Source organism: Larus michahellis, chromosome 2 (genome assembly GCF_964199755.1).
Source record: "Larus michahellis chromosome 2, bLarMic1.1, whole genome shotgun sequence".
In the NCBI taxonomy this organism is placed as follows: domain Eukaryota; kingdom Metazoa; phylum Chordata; class Aves; order Charadriiformes; family Laridae; genus Larus; species Larus michahellis.
In genome coordinates this window covers 89,260,465-89,278,579 of record NC_133897.1, presented here as the reverse complement: position 1 = coordinate 89,278,579, position 18,115 = coordinate 89,260,465, and the positions used below count along the sequence as shown (strand labels likewise).

The 18,115-nt window shown below is 39.0% G+C and overlaps 1 protein-coding gene across 2 annotated transcripts in view; it reads left to right on the top strand.

The window, feature by feature from the left end:
* The window catches only part of TRIO (trio Rho guanine nucleotide exchange factor), a 259,570-nt gene that overhangs the window by 80,787 nt on the left and 160,668 nt on the right, over nucleotides 1–18,115 (top strand). For both annotated transcript variants that reach the window (XR_012585654.1, XM_074576181.1), the window contains exons 3-6: nucleotides 1,828–1,942; nucleotides 5,393–5,585; nucleotides 6,148–6,660; nucleotides 9,812–9,934. Coding sequence is in view for 1 of the 2 variants with exons in the window: in XM_074576181.1 (XP_074432282.1) it covers nucleotides 1,828–1,942; nucleotides 5,393–5,585; nucleotides 6,148–6,660; nucleotides 9,812–9,934 (944 nt within the window). In the remaining variant the exon portion in view is untranslated. The remainder of the gene's footprint in view (nucleotides 1–1,827; nucleotides 1,943–5,392; nucleotides 5,586–6,147; nucleotides 6,661–9,811; nucleotides 9,935–18,115) is intronic.

Sequence of the window (18,115 nt, the reverse complement as noted above, 5' to 3'; positions counted from 1 at the left end):
TCCAAAATGACATAAAGAATATAGGTTTATTTCCTCTGCTATGTTGGAAAATCTTATGGGAGTTGCTGTGTGGAAAAGACCCGGAGGACTGATCTGAGGTGACTGCATGTAATGAGGCATTTGTTTAAAACACTTGGAGAGTGTTAAAGATGATTCAGCATATGCTTTTCTCTAACTACTGCTTTTGAAAGAAGAATTTCCACCCTGAGCAATCAAGCGCTCTTTCAGGGGGTTGGAATTAGTATTGTTTACTAGTTAAAACCTAAATATTTTTTTTTTTTTTAGATCTGAAGCTGGTGGTTGAGGAGGGCATTAAAGGCTGCAGTAGACTTACAGATAAGTTTGCTAGCTTTGGAGCCTGGTGATCACTCTGGAGCTGAGCAGAGGCCTGGGCTGTTGGACTCAGCCTTGTAATTTATCCTTCCTCTCTCTCGGGGCTTCTGTCTTGTTTCCATCCTGTCACTTGCTGGGTAAAAATCCTCAAAGCTGTCTGCTTGGCAAGTGGGTCAGGATGGTCAAGACCAGACTTGCCTCTCTCCATTAGAATGAGACATCTCAGTTGTTTTTAAGTCTCGTCTTCCACTTAAGAGGGTCATGGAAGATAAGAATATGAATACTGGCTTAACAGAAACTCAAAGCTGCTTCTGCCTCTTGCGAGTTTCATGTGGTGCTTCACAGGGAACATGTCCAGTGCAGGCAATCCTTGGAGACCTTAGCAGCTAGGCTTCATGTCTCTAGCAAGCACACGCAGACTGTCTTGGGCAGGATAGTGATGAATTTTTGAGTGACTGGTTCTATTCTTTGCTTTTGGCCTTCCTTCCTAAGGGATTTTTTAAAACTTTATTTAGTAACATGGATTTACAATGAGAAGCTAATTTACAATGAGAAATCATTCAGGGCAGAGGATAGTGTTTTTCTGCGTTTCCATGGGACAGGAGAAAACAGTCCACACATCTGTGGTTGAGAACATATATGTGAAATTTAGCTTGTAAGAATGTGTCTGTTCTATTATACAAGTGTTGATAAAGACAGCCTACTGACTTGAATTTAGCATTTAGTAGTATAGTTATCACTTGCAAGGGGTTGCATATAAAAATGCATTTTAATGTTCAACTGCAGTAAGTCTGTGCAATTGAAGAAATAAGATGAATACATTTAAGAGGAACCACTCAAAGTCAGCTTTTTTTGCCTTACCTATTGAGCGGATTCAGAACTTACTGCTTTGCTAACAAAATTAAAAACTGTAAACTGATAGTTCAGAATCTGGACATCAGAACAGGGTAAAAATATAAATTAAATGTTTAAATAGTATCCACCTACTCATCTAATATACGCATTGGGTGTGAAATACTATACACCTAAACTTTGTGCTAGTAATGAAGTTAATGCTGAATATCCTCTAAATACTGGCCTACAAAGTCGCATAAATCTATATTTAAATTTAATCTGTACAATTGCTGATTCAAAGTTAAATGCATAACAAAGCACCACTGCTGTCAATGTCACACTGCCTGTCAAACTTGAATGTGACTGTAATGTGGATGTGTAATGCTATGGTTATTCTTTGTTTCAGTTTTTTTTGACAGATACATCCTCATTGTAGGAATTGTGACAATATGCTAATTGATACTCCCAAAATTCAATTTTAAGCTGCTTTCTAAATGACAGTGTTGCCGTTGAAACTTGAAATCGCTACTTTTTTTTTTTAAGTGGATATTAATGAAACAGTGTAGTACTTAAGTTTTCCAAAAGTATTCTGAAGACTAATTTTGCAAACAAGAATGGTGTTATGCTGTGTTTTTTTTTTTAACATGTTTAATTTTTCAGGTGGCAGAGATAAGCGTGGAGGTCCCATTCTAACGTTTCCAGCTCGTAGTAATCATGATAGAATACGGCAAGAAGACCTTAGAAGACTAATTTCATACCTAGCATGTATTCCTAGGTAAGTGATGGTTGCTTGATGAGCTCTGAAGCTATAAACCAAAATAAATGGATTATGTTGCAGTACACCCACAAGCTAGAAGACTGAACAGTTTAAGAAAATGAGCAAATTCATACCATGTTCTGCCAGTTACTGGTTTTAAACTGCTTTTTGGAAGTAACCTAAATAATTACTCTGCCTTGTAGAAGGAAGGCTGCTGGCAGAATGGCTGGTGTGCTTTAGCTGTAAGTGGTTTGTGTCTTGGAAATGGTACAGCAATGTCATTTTGCTGTCACTGTGTTGAAGACTGCAAATGCAACTCAAAGGTTTTCAGTACATCAGTAATTAGAAACATGCAGGTCATCATTCACATTACGCCCTGTGCAGATTGAGGTCAGCGCAACACTCCTAACTGTTATGTATATTAGATAAGTTATAGTGTCTTGATATAGCACAGGAATAGCCAGGAGAAAGATATGTAAAATTGCTTGTACAGGTCTCAGATAAACCTGTGGAGAGGTCAGTGAAAGTACTGATACCATTGTGTTATCACCAATTTAAGTTATGAATTACAGTTTGCTATTTAAATAAATTGGCAGAAGTCAAATCCAGTGCTGGTGTGTGTGTGTGTATATGCACACCCACATATATATAGTCTTATTTATTTTTTTTTAAATAAGTTATATATATGTAGAAAAGTTTGTTCACATAGAACTTTCTTCCTAGTAGTAACTGAATTGGGGACAAAAATGATGGTAAGACGCTGACATCAGGTCCATCTCGGAATCTGCCAGCATTTGGTGCAGACTGGAGCAACGCTGACTGTGCTGGAATGTTTGTCTATGTCCTCAAGGAACAGTCACCATTACAGTTGAAAAAAGTGCCTTGGACAACATCCCTGAATGCAGTATCTTCCATATTTCTGTAATGTGTTAACTTATAGGCAGTCATCTTTGCACCTGATGTAACCAGTTGTCATTTTTGGATTGACAAAAGTGCTCTCATAAAAATAACTTCAAGGCATCTAGTTGAGAGTCTTTGACTTTCCTTAAGAGCAATTGTTGGTAATTCAATTATTCTAGTCTTCAATTCACTTTGAAGTGTAGGAGTGTTTAGTACTAGTACTTCTAATTTTTTTTTTTAAGCTAACGGGGGGATTTGGTGGAGGTAGAGGAAGAAGGATGGGAAGAAGCTTGAGATTTTTACTTCTGAAATATTTTGACATGTTTGAGGTGTATTCTAGCCCTCTAGCTCTTCAAGTTACTAGAGAAGTTAGTAGATAAATATGCATCAAAATATGCCCAAGAGAGTTTTCTGGAGAGAATCTTTCAAAATACAGTGATCCTGTAGCAAAAGTGCATGTTCGTTTAGCATTAACAGATTTAAAATAAAAAGAAAGTTAGTGTGGGTTTTATATCTCTGCACGCATGACAAAGCGTTGAGAATAAAGGGAGCTTTATTAAAAGCACGACTCATTTTCATACAAGTCATGTTTTAAGGGCTGATCACTCGTGCTAATTAAGAAGTCCCAGTTGGTACAAATAGCCCTGAACATTTGGTCTATTAGTTATTGCAGCGCTGTTACTCCACGTAGCTGAAGATTCGGAGGTATCAGTTGTTTGGCAAGAGATCTAAACACTTAAGGTAATTCAGTCTCGCAATTTTACTAATTTAACAATTTATCTGATTTAAAAATATTGCTAAACTTAAGTCATCAGCGCTGACTAGACCAGACATTAGTGTAGTTCAGATTTACCTAACAGATGACCTTGTCTCACTAGATCCTCTGAGAGCAATTTTTGTGATCCTTGGCCAAAAGGAATTAAATCTTTTGTCAGATGATGGGGCCACGTGACAGGAGGACATATCTGCATTGTATCATATGATGAGGGGCCGCTTTGTGCACCCCGGTAGATGTATGCCTTGCATGAATTAGTGGCAAGCTCTCCTCCTCAGGCAATGCTCAGTTTGTGTGGGTAGGATAGGGATGGGCTGAGCAGCACTCATGTAATAGCCTTTCAATAATGAGCGTACCTTTAAAGCAGTAGTTGTTTTTGCCTTTAATCCTGTGAGACTGTTAGAAAACGTTTCCACCATGGTAATAGAATTGCATATTGTAGCCTACATGCATTCCAGACTATTTGATTTGTATGTATTTTCCTGGTACCATTGCCAATTTTGGCAGTGCTATGGGCAGGTGGGACAGCCAGCATTTATCTTGGTAAAATCCTTTTTTAAATGATGCTTCTTTTCTTTTGTTTAAGTTGTTTTTTTTTTTTTAACCAACTTCATAAAAACCTTCTCTTCTAAGGAACCTGTATTACCACTTCTTTCAGAACCTCTTCTCTCCTGTGTCAGTCTTAACTCATCTTTCTACAGTGTGGCCAATGAGACTGTGTAAAGTATGCCAGTGAAGTTTCCCTACTTTTTGGGCACTCTGAAAACCTCACCACATGAACTCCAGAGTTGCATTTACCTTAGTCACAGCCCTGAAAATGACGCATGTACTTAAACAATGGACATTTGGTCCCTTTTGATAGTCCATTGGCTATGACATGTTGGTTTTGAAATATTTTCCCTTTTCACGTTAACAAGGTCATGTAGCAAATTCTACTGGAACAAAATCAAAATTTCTGATGGTGGTGGTGATTACCGCTTTTGATCAGCAGGAAGCACTAAGTGTACAAAAGGTATTGATGAAAAGAAATTAGATCTGCCATTCTCAGAAGAGTAGCCAGAGAATTTGGGTGTAAGGTCTGTCAACTTTTGGACAGCAAAATTGAGCTCAAATTTTGTAGAAACAGGTTGATGCGGTTTTCTTCACAGCCATAAAATGCATTCTTATCCATTAACTATCCACAAATCGATCCTGTTACAGAGGGAATTGTCAATAAAGGTTGGGGTTTTTTTCCTCTCTACAGACTTAACAGTCTTTAACTCTCTGATAATATGGGAGTAGATCTGAGACAGTTTTAAAAAAGTTGCAGAAGTGGTAGGTAAGAACAGTGTGCCATCTTCTGTCTTTCAGAGGATCCCCTCAGGCATTAGAAAGGCATGAATACTGTCATCAGTAAAGTGTGTATGTGTTCTGAAGAGTCTATTGTAAACGAATTGCATATTGCAGCTTCAGTAAACGGTGTGTTGAATGTGTGTGTAAGGTGAAGGAGAAACAAGACCTAGAGGATGAATCATCATGAATATAAACAACGAAAACGAAAGAGGAGATAAATGCAGATTATCAAATCAGCAACAGATGTAAAGCTGCCACCCACAAGGAGTTTGGCAGCGGGGTGAGAGAAGCTTCCTGAGAGGTTCATGAGATCTGCTGTAGGTGTCAGTTGGTCAACAGTGAGAATTTAGGGTGTGACAGTTAGCTGAGGAGACCACGTTCATTAGGCAGTGTGGTGCAGTAGAGTGCTGTGTTTGAAGTTGTAACACTTGCTTGATAACCTTTTCTTCTTCCTTCTGCAGTGAGGAAGTATGTAAACGAGGATTCACCGTCATTGTAGATATGCGTGGATCAAAATGGGACTCCATAAAGCCTCTGCTGAAGATTTTACAGGAATCGTTTCCGTGTTGTATTCATGTTGCACTGATAATCAAGCCAGACAATTTCTGGCAGAAACAGAGGACTAACTTTGGCAGCTCTAAGTTTGAGTTTGAGGTAATTTCCTCTATGGTACACAAATTTACATTTATTTCATGGTTTTAAGTGTGCTCACTACTGATCAGTATCTTGAAAACTCTCAGATAGATAATGTTCTAGATGAGATGAGAGGTACATTAGGCCAGTGGTGCTGGAGGGAATGTGGTTTTCTTCACATACTTAGGCTAGGTAGTTGTGCATGTTGTCATTTATATTCTTTTTCTAAGCGTGAGAAAGATGGAATTGGGGTTTTACCCCTAATGGTAAAATGTTAAATTTCATCTGTTTATTGTCTCGGTCTGCATCGTGGTAATCATGATATCACCAGCATCCTGTGCAGAGGAAAACAGACATCTGAACCTTGCTGTTATCCTCCTGCTGCCTTACAATACGCAAAGTCAAAACTTAATCAAAACAATAGTCAAAAGAGTGCTTGCTGTTTTCTCCTTAAGTTTAGTGAGGTAAGAAAGAAAATATTTCTCTCATTTGGGGAAATACCTACAAGACAGGAGGCTGATCAGATGTATGAGAAAAGTTCATTTCAGTAACAACACTTTTAATTTTCATTTTTATTTTTTAGACAAATATGGTGTCTCTTGAAGGCCTTACCAAAGTAGTTGATCCTTCTCAGCTAACCCCAGAATTTGATGGCTGTTTGGAGTACAACCATGAGGAGTGGATAGAAATCAGAGTTGCCTTTGAGGACTACATTAGCAATGCAACCCATATGCTGTCCAGACTGGAGGAACTACAAGATATATTGTCAAAAAAGGAAATGCCTCAGGACCTGGAAGGTGCTCGCAATATGATAGAGGAGCATTCACAATTAAAAAAGAAAGTCATTAAGGCTCCTATCGAGGACCTTGATGTGGAAGGACAAAAGCTGCTCCAGCGGATACAGAGCAGTGATAGCTTCCCCAAAAAGAACTCTGGGTCAGGGAATGCAGACTTGCAGAACCTTTTACCCAAAGTATCCACCATGCTGGACAGGCTACACTCAACACGGCAGCATCTGCATCAGATGTGGCATGTGCGGAAATTGAAATTGGACCAATGTTTTCAGCTCAGGCTGTTTGAGCAGGATGCTGAAAAGGTAAGGGATTGGGGGAAGGGAGTGTAAATGGGCGCTGCCATTGACGGGAACAAAGCTTGACAGTCTTGAAAGAAGTGCCAAGGATAACTGCAAATTGTAATTTTTGTCTTTAGAGTTAATCACTAACCTTTTAATGAGAGGTGAAGGATTTCTTGATTGAGAGTGGCTCTTAGTCTTCTGAAGTAAAGGGGATAGGGTAGTAATTCTAAGCTGTAGAGAACACAGGTAGCTCTCACCAAAGAAAATTTTAAGTGGTAGTGACTTTAAAGCTTTTGCTTTGGTAAGTTTTTGTTCCAGACAGATGCATTTGCACGCATCAAGTGAAGATGAATGCTGTATGCTTTGTAAATACAGATGACTAAGGACTACATTGGTCTCCTTTTGAGCAGCTCTTGGGATTTGAGTGACAGGCCGTCGACAAAGTCTGAAGAGGCTGACATGGGGCACTGTTTCATTGATGCAGGATTTAACGTCCCAGGCTAAAAACTGATGTATCTCTTTTGACAGTGCATATGTCATTAACAGGGAACTGAGTGATCTCAGAATGTTTCGGGCTAACCGGTCCCTTCAAATGAGAAAGACTGTGACTGTCATGGAATTTGAAAAGGAAATATGTCAGGCAGTGCACTTTTAGATGAGCTCGAATAAGATCTGTTTTCATATAGAATGGTTTTGCAATCATTTATTATTAACCTGTTACCATGTAATAAATAGCCTTAAGGAAGGGTGGGGAGTTTTTTCTCTGGGAGAAGTAACTAGGCTATGCAGTCAAGTGGTAAGTATGGTCTTTGTCAGATTTCTTAAAATATTTTGTGTAAGAATGCCTGAACTGGGTAAGACCAAAGGTCTCTGTTAAACCACTATCCTGCTCTCCAGCAGTGGTCATAAAAGCAGGTGCACAGGGAAGAGTGAAAACAGAGCAAGCATAAATAATACTTCTCCTTCCTCCTTCTTCCTCTCTTTTCTTCCCCTGTACTTTCCCTTACCCTGACAATTTCAGCTCAGGGACTTCTTTTACACTATTATTAATGTTTTCTGCTGTGTTTAAAAAAGATTATTTTTTTTTTTATAAAGTACCCTTTAAAGTAAGCTTTTACTGAATGAGTATAGCTGAAAATTGTAGGGACATGTAAAGAGTTGAAAAAAAATCTGGTCAAGCGAATTTAGACTTATAAAATTATTTAGAAGATAACAAGCTGTTGGTCTAGTATTGCTTTTTCAAGCCTGAAATGCTTTTTAGCAACCTTTCAGCCACTTAATTATAGCATTAATTACTCTTTATTACAGCATGAACAAAATATATTTTGATGATGCTCATGAAGTATCGAAAGATACGTTCTGCATTTATTCATCTAAAAGTTTCCTATTTAACTTGGGCATTAAGAAACTGCTTGCGAAATACTTGAGCCTGTGGGGTTGATGTCTGTCCTGCCATGTGTTTGCATTAGCTCCTATCTGTGTTTTCTAGGTTCCCTGTTGCATGAATAAGTCTCTATTAAATTAATGGCTCTTTCTTCCAAAATGGAGGGAAATGTTAGGCACCTCAAAATGGGGTTGACAGCAGCTCGCATACCTGGGACTTTATTCTCTCGTCAACCATTAGAAAAAAATTAAAAAGCAGGTTACTTCAGTATCCCAGCTCATTTTTGGATTAAGGCCCTTATTTCACTGCTTGTGTCAGGTTAGATTTCATAGCTCAGGGCTTCTTTATCAGTGTACATGTCTATGTATTTTAGTTTAGGTATGGGAAAGGGCTGGATCCTTGTTGGAAAAATAAAGTGTATTGTATGGGGACGAATAAAGATGTTTATTTTGGAGGACTTGCACAACTCTTTGCACAAGAAATCTGGGCTGGTTCAGGAGAAGAGGAGACAAAAAAGGGGCAAGGTGAGAGGGAATCTGATTGGATTGCCCTGTAGGTATCTGAACACAGTTAACGTCAGACTGCCTAGAGAAAGGTGGTCACAAGCAGGACCAGTGTCTATTTTGAATAATGTTCTAACACATCTTCACGGTAGTCTAGATAAGAAAGTGAAAATTTTAGGAGTATGTGATCAGCTCTTTCAGTAGTCTAAGCTCTTAAAACGTTTTTGGGGTTTTTTTGTTGCTTTTTTTGACAGCCCTTACCATATTGTGGTATACTTATAATTTAATTTGTCAAATGAGTGGAATAATGAATTTGATAATATTGCTCTGTTAGCCAGCATACGTTAAAAGATCTTTAACTGAGTACTTACTGCTCATTGCTGCTGTTCTTTTTCTGAGCAATCTTTTCAGCTTGTCCAGAGAGTAGGTGGGGCTTTTGAGCTGAGATTTGACCAAAGGTGTCAAATCAAAGGTGACCAAAGACAGTTGCAGGGGAGGTGGGGATGGGGGTGTTAAACTTAGTCTTTTGCTGTGTGGCTTGGTCTTTGAAAACTTTGTTTTCAAGTGCCTCTGTTTGCATACCTATGCACCTCTGTTGATTGCCAGATTAAAAAAAAAAATTCCTAAAATTTGTTTGACTATTAAAATACTTTTTAAAAAAAAAAAAATAACACCACAAACAAAACCAAACATACTTAAAGATTATCCTTAAATTTGTCTGGAAGAAGGTAGTGTGTAACTCTGTGCTCACGTATAGTTTTTTAATTTGTTTAGCAACAGGAAAGTTGTTTTCAAATCTGCTGTGAAGTTATGAACTAAAAATATTAAACTTGCTGCTGAAGTACTTGATCAGCAAGAATTAATTTATATTTAATTTCCATGAGTTGCCATTTTCATTCTAAATTACTAAGCTGTTGACATCATGAAATGCTGACACTAGAGAACGTATAATCTTGGTAACTCAGAGCTGTGCTCCAAGCCTGTTTGTTTACCATGACTTCTTTGTAGTAATGAAGTATATGACTTTATGATGATGACTTTACTGTAGCTTGTTGAGATAAACAGCTATAGTAAATATTTAACAGTGTCAGCTGGTCTAAAAATTCAGATTTCAGCAATTATTTGGTTAAAATGTATGGTAACTTACAAAGGAAAGAGCATCAGTGTTAATTTTCATGGCCTTAGATTCTTTCTGTCTTCTGTGTTCACAGATTTCTCACATTACTGTGAGATTTCTGCCATAACAAATTCGTGATTTTTTTTTTTCCTTAATATTTTCTTGTAGATGTTTGACTGGATCACACACAACAAAGGTCTGTTTCTGAACAGCTACACAGAGATCGGAACCAGTCACCCCCACGCCATGGAGCTTCAGACACAGCACAATCACTTTGCCATGAATTGTATGGTAAGTACAGGCCTCGCTTCACTGCACTGACACATTGTCTGTTAACTCTGTGTTAAGGTAGAATTCGTAAATCATACACGTAAATCATTCCTTCTGTTACAAGTAGTGCAAATTTGTATTTGAGCAGTGAAATTATAAAACACAAAGGAGGTAAATAAAGGATAGCCAAGTACAGAGGTACTTTGATCAAGCAACAAAATTATTTTGACCAGTGGCAGTATTCACTGATTTATTTGAGAACCTCAGCAGTTCTCAAATACAAGCATCCAGACTTAAAGAAGCTTGGATGTTTTAGAGTACTGCTTTGAGTCTTGCAGGAAATTTCAGAGAATCATGTGTAATACAAAATTTAGCGCACCATATGGAAATAAATAGCTTTCAGGATCTTCTGAATAGATTGCAACTCAGACAGAAAGTTTTGAAAAGTAGTGATCAATAGCTGAGCCTGGTGTAATCACTTTGCATGTTTTTAAGAAGACGCATTTCTCATTTCTGGCACAGTAGAACGGAGCTAAAACAAACAACTTTTTGTCAAATATCATCTCCGGATGAGCTATCAGTAGGCTGCAGTTAAAAATTTGGATTTCAAATGGCAGTGACTGAAAGCTGCTTATTTTCAGTTTCATGGATTCCTGTTTGAACATGGGGACTAAATTCTCAAATACATTTTAGGTCCTTTTCACTAGGAGGACTGGAGGTGTTTAAATAACTTTGGGAGTCTGGGCCTAAATCCAGTCCCTGGCTGTCAACTCAATGAAGGAAGAACACTACCAGTCTTGTTAGAAGTTAACATCCTTGGCAGTCCAAGGATGGGAATTGAATTAAAATATGGACAAAACAATCAGCTCTTGCAAGAGGGTGTTCTTATAGGACAAGGCTACTAATTGTGGAGAGAGTGGCGAAGTAAACTTAGGTAGGTTATGCATCTTGCTGAAATATAACAGAAAGACTAGTAAGGCAGCTTTTGTGCATTGTATAGCTAGAGTTAAGGCAATAGAAGGCACGAGTAAAGAAGGTATATTTTCTTCTTTTGCAAGTCAGCTATGTTTGCAAAAGTTTAAAAAAAATAAAAATCAATATGAACTTTTTGAAAAGAGTAAAGCAAATGCTGGGGAACATTGTAATTGAGTTATGTAACATCATATATGGATGTAACTTTGACCATTAGGTTTGGAAGGTATAGGTTCACTCTACAGGCATGAGGAATTGCTCATTTATGGAGTACCTTGTTGTTGCTCCTTGCTCTGCATATGAAGTAGAGCAGAAAGAAGCTTACAGAAGGACAGTAGGTGTCATTGACATGAGATGACTTTTGGAATTTAGTAATTTTGGATGACCTTCCAGGCAATTCTCGGGCTTGTACTCTAAAGGTGAAATTCTTCTTCTGTCAGCTTGTCCTGGTATTAGTCACTGTTGTCCTCTTTTCTTCAAATTGGATGACTTTTTTTTTTTCCCTACTTCCATACTGTTCAGATGCTATCAACAGTAGGAAGCACTTGAGTAGCATAATCCCTTCTGCTTTGTTTTTGATGTTAGTCTTTCGCTGTTAATCTCTGTTTTGCCTGTAGTAGTCAAATGCATTAATTACAGAGGACTTTTCCTCAGCCTGTACAATGATTTCTTGAAGAATGCAAGGAGCAGCTTAAATTTGGAGCAAATTAACCAGTCCAAAAACTCAAGAGGGGGGAAAAACAAGCTGCAGTTTTTTGATGTGTTTCCGTAGCATAGCTTCCCCACCTCACCCCCCCAAGTGGTTCCTTGGCACAGAATAGGAGAATACAAATTCAAAACAATCAGTACTTGGTTTTGATTTAAGCAGCATTCAGATTTTCTGGGTTTTATTTGCTTAAATGGCAGAAGCCTTACATGTAGATTAGGGGGAAAGATTAAAATGAATGTGACATAAGAAAATTACGTGAGCTCATAGAATTTTGGCAGGCCTTTATTTTCATCAGCTTTTAACTGGAAATATGTTGGGTGATCTTAACTCCTGCAAGGATGCTCAGCTTCTCCCTGACCACTCTTCACATACGCTCTGTGCTTAACAAGCTACTAATTGTTCACTGTTCCTGTCAGTGTAACTTTTCAGTAATCAGAGTTGATTTAAGATCTCTTACGTGAAGGCTCTAACACTAGAGATGGTATTTAACTTTTAACCCGTCGACAACCATGCAAATTTATCCAATTGGGTGGAGCAGAGGAAAGAAGAGTGGCAACTATGTATTAGGTTTATTATATACAGGACATTTTGAAGGCTTTTCATTGTGGCCCTAATTGGACCCTAATAGATCTTGCTTCCCAGGCAGCTTCCTCAGGCTTGTTTTAGGTGGGGAAGGGTTGTTCAAAGGATAAATGCTGCCTAAGCAGCTAGATGCAACCTCTTGCACTTGCTCACAGCTTAACCCTGATAATTGATGTTGCAGCTGCTTTTCCCAACGCATTGTGGTTGCCGCAGGGCACGTGCTCCCTTCACAGCAGGTGCTACCCTCTGTCAATAGCTGGCTCTCCCATCTCCCCTTCCTTCCCAAGCAGCAGCTTGGCTTTCTGAGAGGTGCAGGAGGGCAACTTCTGCAGCTGCTTATGCCAAAGTCGGGTGAGAAAGAGCAACGGCCTTTGGGTGAGATGCCAACATTTTAATCTGGTCTTCCAGTCTGAAAACGAGACACCACTGTGAAAGCTACTTAGTTCCTGTTGTGAACAGGAGTTGGTTACATCAAGGACAAAGAGGATTTGCTGAAGATTTCTTTTTTTTCCTTGTAATGGCTTTCTGCCATTTTTAGAATCTGATTTTTCAGTATTGTAGCACAAAGTAGTTGGAAGTTTAAACATAACGTTGTAAAACAAAAAGGTGAAGAATACACTGCGGGAGGAGATTTTATTTTCCTTTCATCAGTTTCATTAGCAAGGAATCTTGTGTATTCGGCATGTGATAGACTTATGTGGTTGCACTTCAAGGTAACAGGAGTAGGTTCATGAAAGTCTTAAGCTTAATACACAGGCTTGTTTTCATTGCAATGAAACTGTCCCAGAGAAAAGCTGGATAGGTGCAGGGATGCGCACTGAAGATGGACATAAGTTTGGTTACCATTGCTTAACACACAGGTTGATGTGGTTAAAAAGGCTGCTCTCTGAAAGATAGTTCACAAGTGCATTTGTAGGTATGTGACCTGCTATTGCTGGATTCAAGAGGCTGTGCACTGATAAATGTCAAGGCTGCGTCTTCATAGGGCGATTAGATCCCATGTTCCCTAACTGTGGAGAAGAATAAAATCACAATGATTTTTCTCTCTAAAGATGAGGATGGGTTTTCAGTACCATTTAAAAGGCCTGCTTTCAGCAACAGTAAATTGCTGTTGTCAAGCCTGAGATTTATTTGAGTTAAGCAATACTCAGTTTCAGCTTGAAATTCCTCTTTGGGTAACTAAACCAATGCTTTGCTTCTCAAAACAAGTTTTTAGTTCCTTTTAAGGGAGAAACTTGCAAATAAGGTATCATAGGAGTTGCAAATGCAAAAATTATCTGTCGAGTTTTTGAACTGCAAAAACAAAGTACCCCGGATCATACCATTAGTCAGGCTTGCATGCAAGAGTGGGAGAGACTGATTCTGTGTCTGTCTACTCTTTTTTTCCTGCCGTTTTCCATGCGTCTTCTGGGAGACGGTGAAACAAAAGCAATTGTGAAATATGGATGATGATGATGATGAGGATGTTATCCACTTGAATATTTGCTTCTACTCTTCTTGCTAAACCAAATGGCCTTGCTTTCATTACAGCTTAACTGTGCCCCTTACTGCACAGGTGAAGGTCAAAAAGATTGGAAAGTGATGTAGACAAAAGGAAATTTTCCTTGGAGAAAGCTGACTCTGGCTACAATTGAAGGGCATGCTATGACTGTTTATTGTCTCGGGGCTGACAGGATCATCAGTAGAAGCTCTGTTTATTAGCCCTAATCCAGAAAGTCCTATGTCAGTTGTAAGCATATTGCTAAGTTGATTAATAATGTTCTCAGAACAGGCTGTTTGCATATACTAGACCACTTTATCAAGGTAGTAATCAAATAATTAATGTCATCCAGAAAGAGAACGCCAGAGATGAACACTGGTGAGATTTTTGGGAGCTTGAAATAAAAGTTTGAACACAAGACTTGAATCTCACTGGGTTTAAAGAGTTAAAAGTTACAATGACTTACTTGGCTTGCTCAAATCCAGCTACAGGGACTGGCACAAATGAAAGCATTAAGAAGGTCAGGGGAGGTAAAATCAGTTTAGCTGACAGCTAGTATGACTTTTTCGCTTCCTTTGTACTACTGATATATTTCACTCTTGAGATTCTTTTTATTTTAAATATATATTTTTGTAACCATAGAGAGTTATCACTTGAGGTAGACTTAAGCACCATGTGAATTCTAGACTACCCTGGGTCCTCTGAAACTGCAGCAAATGAGAGCAAGACCACAGGCTGTGAATTGTGTGTTCTTCGGATTGCTTTGAAATGCAGATTTGCACTAAAGCCTTTGTGCAGAATGGTGAACAGTAGTAAGCTTGCTCTTCTGTCTTGGGCGGGGGGGAGATGGGACAGTTTTCAGTGTTTTGTTTTGTTTTTTAAACTAATGTATTGCTCAGACAGGGCTTTCCATAAAAATAAGTAAATAAATAAATGGTAAAATCCATCAATTGTCCGACCAATCTAACATCCCTAATAGACGAGATGTAAACCATGGATTTGTGATGTTCTTGAAGTTTAGGGAATGTACAGCTGTGGATCCTGGTCAGACTGGGAGGATGTTTTTTGAGTGCACATCTGTAAGGGAATCTTTCTGGTGCCAGAGCAATTAATGTTTAGACACAATGTCTGGATGCCACCAACCTGAGAAGAGACTGAAAAGGCAAAATGAGTTCAGGCTATTTCCAGCTTCTGAGGAGCGCTCTGAAGTCAACAAGATGAAATAGAATAGGCTAGATGTGCAACCCTTAGGAAGGAAGAACCAAATAAACAGATTTTAAAAAGCAATCAGCTGGTAAGGTGTTAATACAGCAACAAGTATGTTCATGTCAGTGGATCATGAACTAAAGGAGTAGACAATGGTGTTACTGCAAAGAAGGAAATCTTACTTCACTCTTGGTACTTATTGGGGGTGCTGAGCTTAAGATTTGTAAAGAAATTGCTCTGATTCAGTTGGTTCTACTGGAGAACTAGGTCCAGTCAGAGCCCTATGCTTAATGTAATGGGGAACATCCAGATGCAAAATACGTGGCTGTAAGGAGAGGTTGAAGGCATGCGCATTTACAATGAAAAAGCAAAGGTAAGTGAAAAGTAAGAGAGGAAAGAACGTGGTGTTGGTGTTGGACTAAATAGTCTTGCAGTAAGATGCCCCAGGTCTACCATGAAAAAGTTAGAGTGAAATTATATTTCACTCGTTCCAGTGCTGATAGCAATGGTTAAATAGTTACCTGAGAATATTTTGAGGATCCTTGTAGTTGAAGAACAGGTTAAACGCTTTCCTTAATTGTAGCCTGGATGTTGCTGAGTTTATTTTTTTTTTTTTTTTTCAAGGGAAGAGATCAGGTGATACCTTCAGTTGGTTTGCAGCCCTCATCTTTGAAGTTTGGATTCCCAAACTGAGAGTTTCACTGTTGCTGCAAGGGCAAGAATAGAAGAGATGTTAGAAAACATTTAAATCATTAAAGCGGGTGTTATTTCATACATTAATGCTACACCTTATCTTGGTGGCCATTTGTGTGGGAAGTGGCAGATAATTTGGAAATTCTATGGCTAAAATATTTTCACCACAGACATATAGTTCAAACTCACTACAGTCTACATAGAGGTGCCAGTTATGATGCTTATGAACCATGTTAACCGGGGTGGTTGTTTATAACACTGAATGCTTAATAAACAGTCTCTGTGTCAGAAAACTACTGTTTGAAATCACAGAGCTAAACAGACATTTTCTAAATGGATCTGGGAAAACCAGGAAATCAAATAGAACCTTCAGGGCATCTGCCAGTGCTGTTTTGTATTGAATGTGATAGAAGTTCAGTTAAGCTGTCACCTGTCACCTATATTTTCCCCTGTGTACTGGCCTTTCAGGCACACGCCAAAGAATGACACAGTGCACTATAGCTTGTGTTTGGCTACTAATCTGTGTTGCCTTGCTGAGCGATATTTTTTTATATGTACACTTCCTTTAGGGAATAATTCTGCAATGAGAAGCTTTCCAGATATTGTAAGGTGTCTTTTCAGCTTCTGGCTAAAGGGCATTGAGAGAGAAAATGATTGTACTAAGTACATTCGTGTACCTACTGTACATACTGTAATGCAGGAACTTGAATTGTTCCCTTTTTAGTTTTGTTACAATAGCCATGTGTAACACAACGAAAGAAATGCGGTATCACTTCAGCCTTTCACTTTTTAGACAGTTGATGCGCATTTAGAAGCTGCAGACGTTTCATGCAGATGCACAAGATGTAAATGAGATGGCTGAATAAGTCTTTAACAGTTATTACCTGATAGCTATTGCTTCTTTAACTAAAACTAGGATGTAAATCCATGCTATGAATAAGACATCAGTCCCGGGGGAATGAGCACCAGCTTACTTGGAACAGTGCTTCTCAAGCAGTGCACAAAATATGCATCTGTCATATAATAAGGACAGTGGACCTGCCTGTCCTTTTAGAAAATTGAACAAAATTTGTTAATCTTCAAGGGTCAGTTAAAGACAGTCCAATCGTAGCGAGTTGCTATTTGAGATGCTTTTCTTCCTTAACTAAATCCATCTCTTTTGGGTCATTGCATTCTAAAATACTGAAACTTAAACTTTAGTAGATATATCAGGTAGTGAGGGATATGATGGGGGTGGGGAGGCGGGGGGGGAGATTGAGACTATTATAAGAATTTTTTTTGAGGAAAGGAATGTGGTATACGCCACTTGGAAAGTGTTCAACTCTCAGTATATTAATTCATATTCATACTGCTACGGGGGGTATTCCTCCACGCTTGTAAAGCCAGATTGCCATGGGAAAATGAATGCATTATAACCACAGCTCAGTTTTGATTTGTTTAACTTCACATTTATGGTGCCCTGTCCTTCATATATAACTGACATTCCAGGATTTCCGAAATTCCTTTATTATGATACACAAACAGTTCAAATGGCAGTCTAATATAGCCTTTATTCTTTTCTCTTTTGACACTTGTTTTTTTTCACACCACTGTAAAGACCATGTAAGGGCTTTCTGGATTCATTTAGCAGTTTCGTATTTATGCTACATTCACCTTACTAGGTCTAAATGCTCTCCAGTCTTTTAAAATTTGTTGGAAATGTCAGTTATGTTCTCTTCCAGTTGTTCAGCTTTGCTGAAGAGGAGAGCACGCATGTGTGGGATAACCTTAAAACGTGAAAAGGTAGTATTGTGCAGGAAGGAAAAACAGCCGACGTGATGCTGTTGTGCTCAGTTTATTAAGTGGACCAGCTGAGGTGTAAGCTGTGTCAGGTATGCTCCTGCTTGCATACGTGCGCACAGTTACAATTAATAGAGACCCATGCCAATTACCATTCAGATGAGTCAGCACACTGAAGCCTGGGGGAACTGCAACACTTGCTCCAGCCAGTCAGTGTCAGGCTCTGGGCAGTGGCTTGATGCCAACAGGTAATGGTTCCACCTCAGATGCTCAGTACCTGCGTGGCGTTGGTTGTCTGTGTGCCAGCATTCTCCCTGAGCTCTCTTACTGGCAGGGGTATAGTCAGATTTTGGCACAGGCTGCCTATCACATCTCTCAATAGTAATATAACCATACAGTTTTTCAGCAATTTCAGGTTTTGTTCTTCTGTCACTTGTTGATTTGTGGCCTTCACGGAGGCTTGATGCAGTCAGTTCTGTCCCCCCTGGCTCATTGGACTTGGTTCCTCAACCCTTGATCGGGGAAGGTTGCGATGCAGCTGCTGACAGGAGGCATTCTCTGTGTGCTGGCGTTCCAGAAAGCACTGCATGGACAAGAGGATGGAGAATTTTGAGATTTTAATGGTGTTTGTTGTTTTCTTCCCAGCTGTTCTGTGTAATAGTGTTTGGCAGTTTGGCCCCACATGTAAAGTTTTAGGATATAGGCAAGGAGTGGTGCAGCTAACAGAAGTAGCCAGCAGATGCAGCAGTTTGTGCTGCAGTTCATGCAGAAAGGGGCAGAA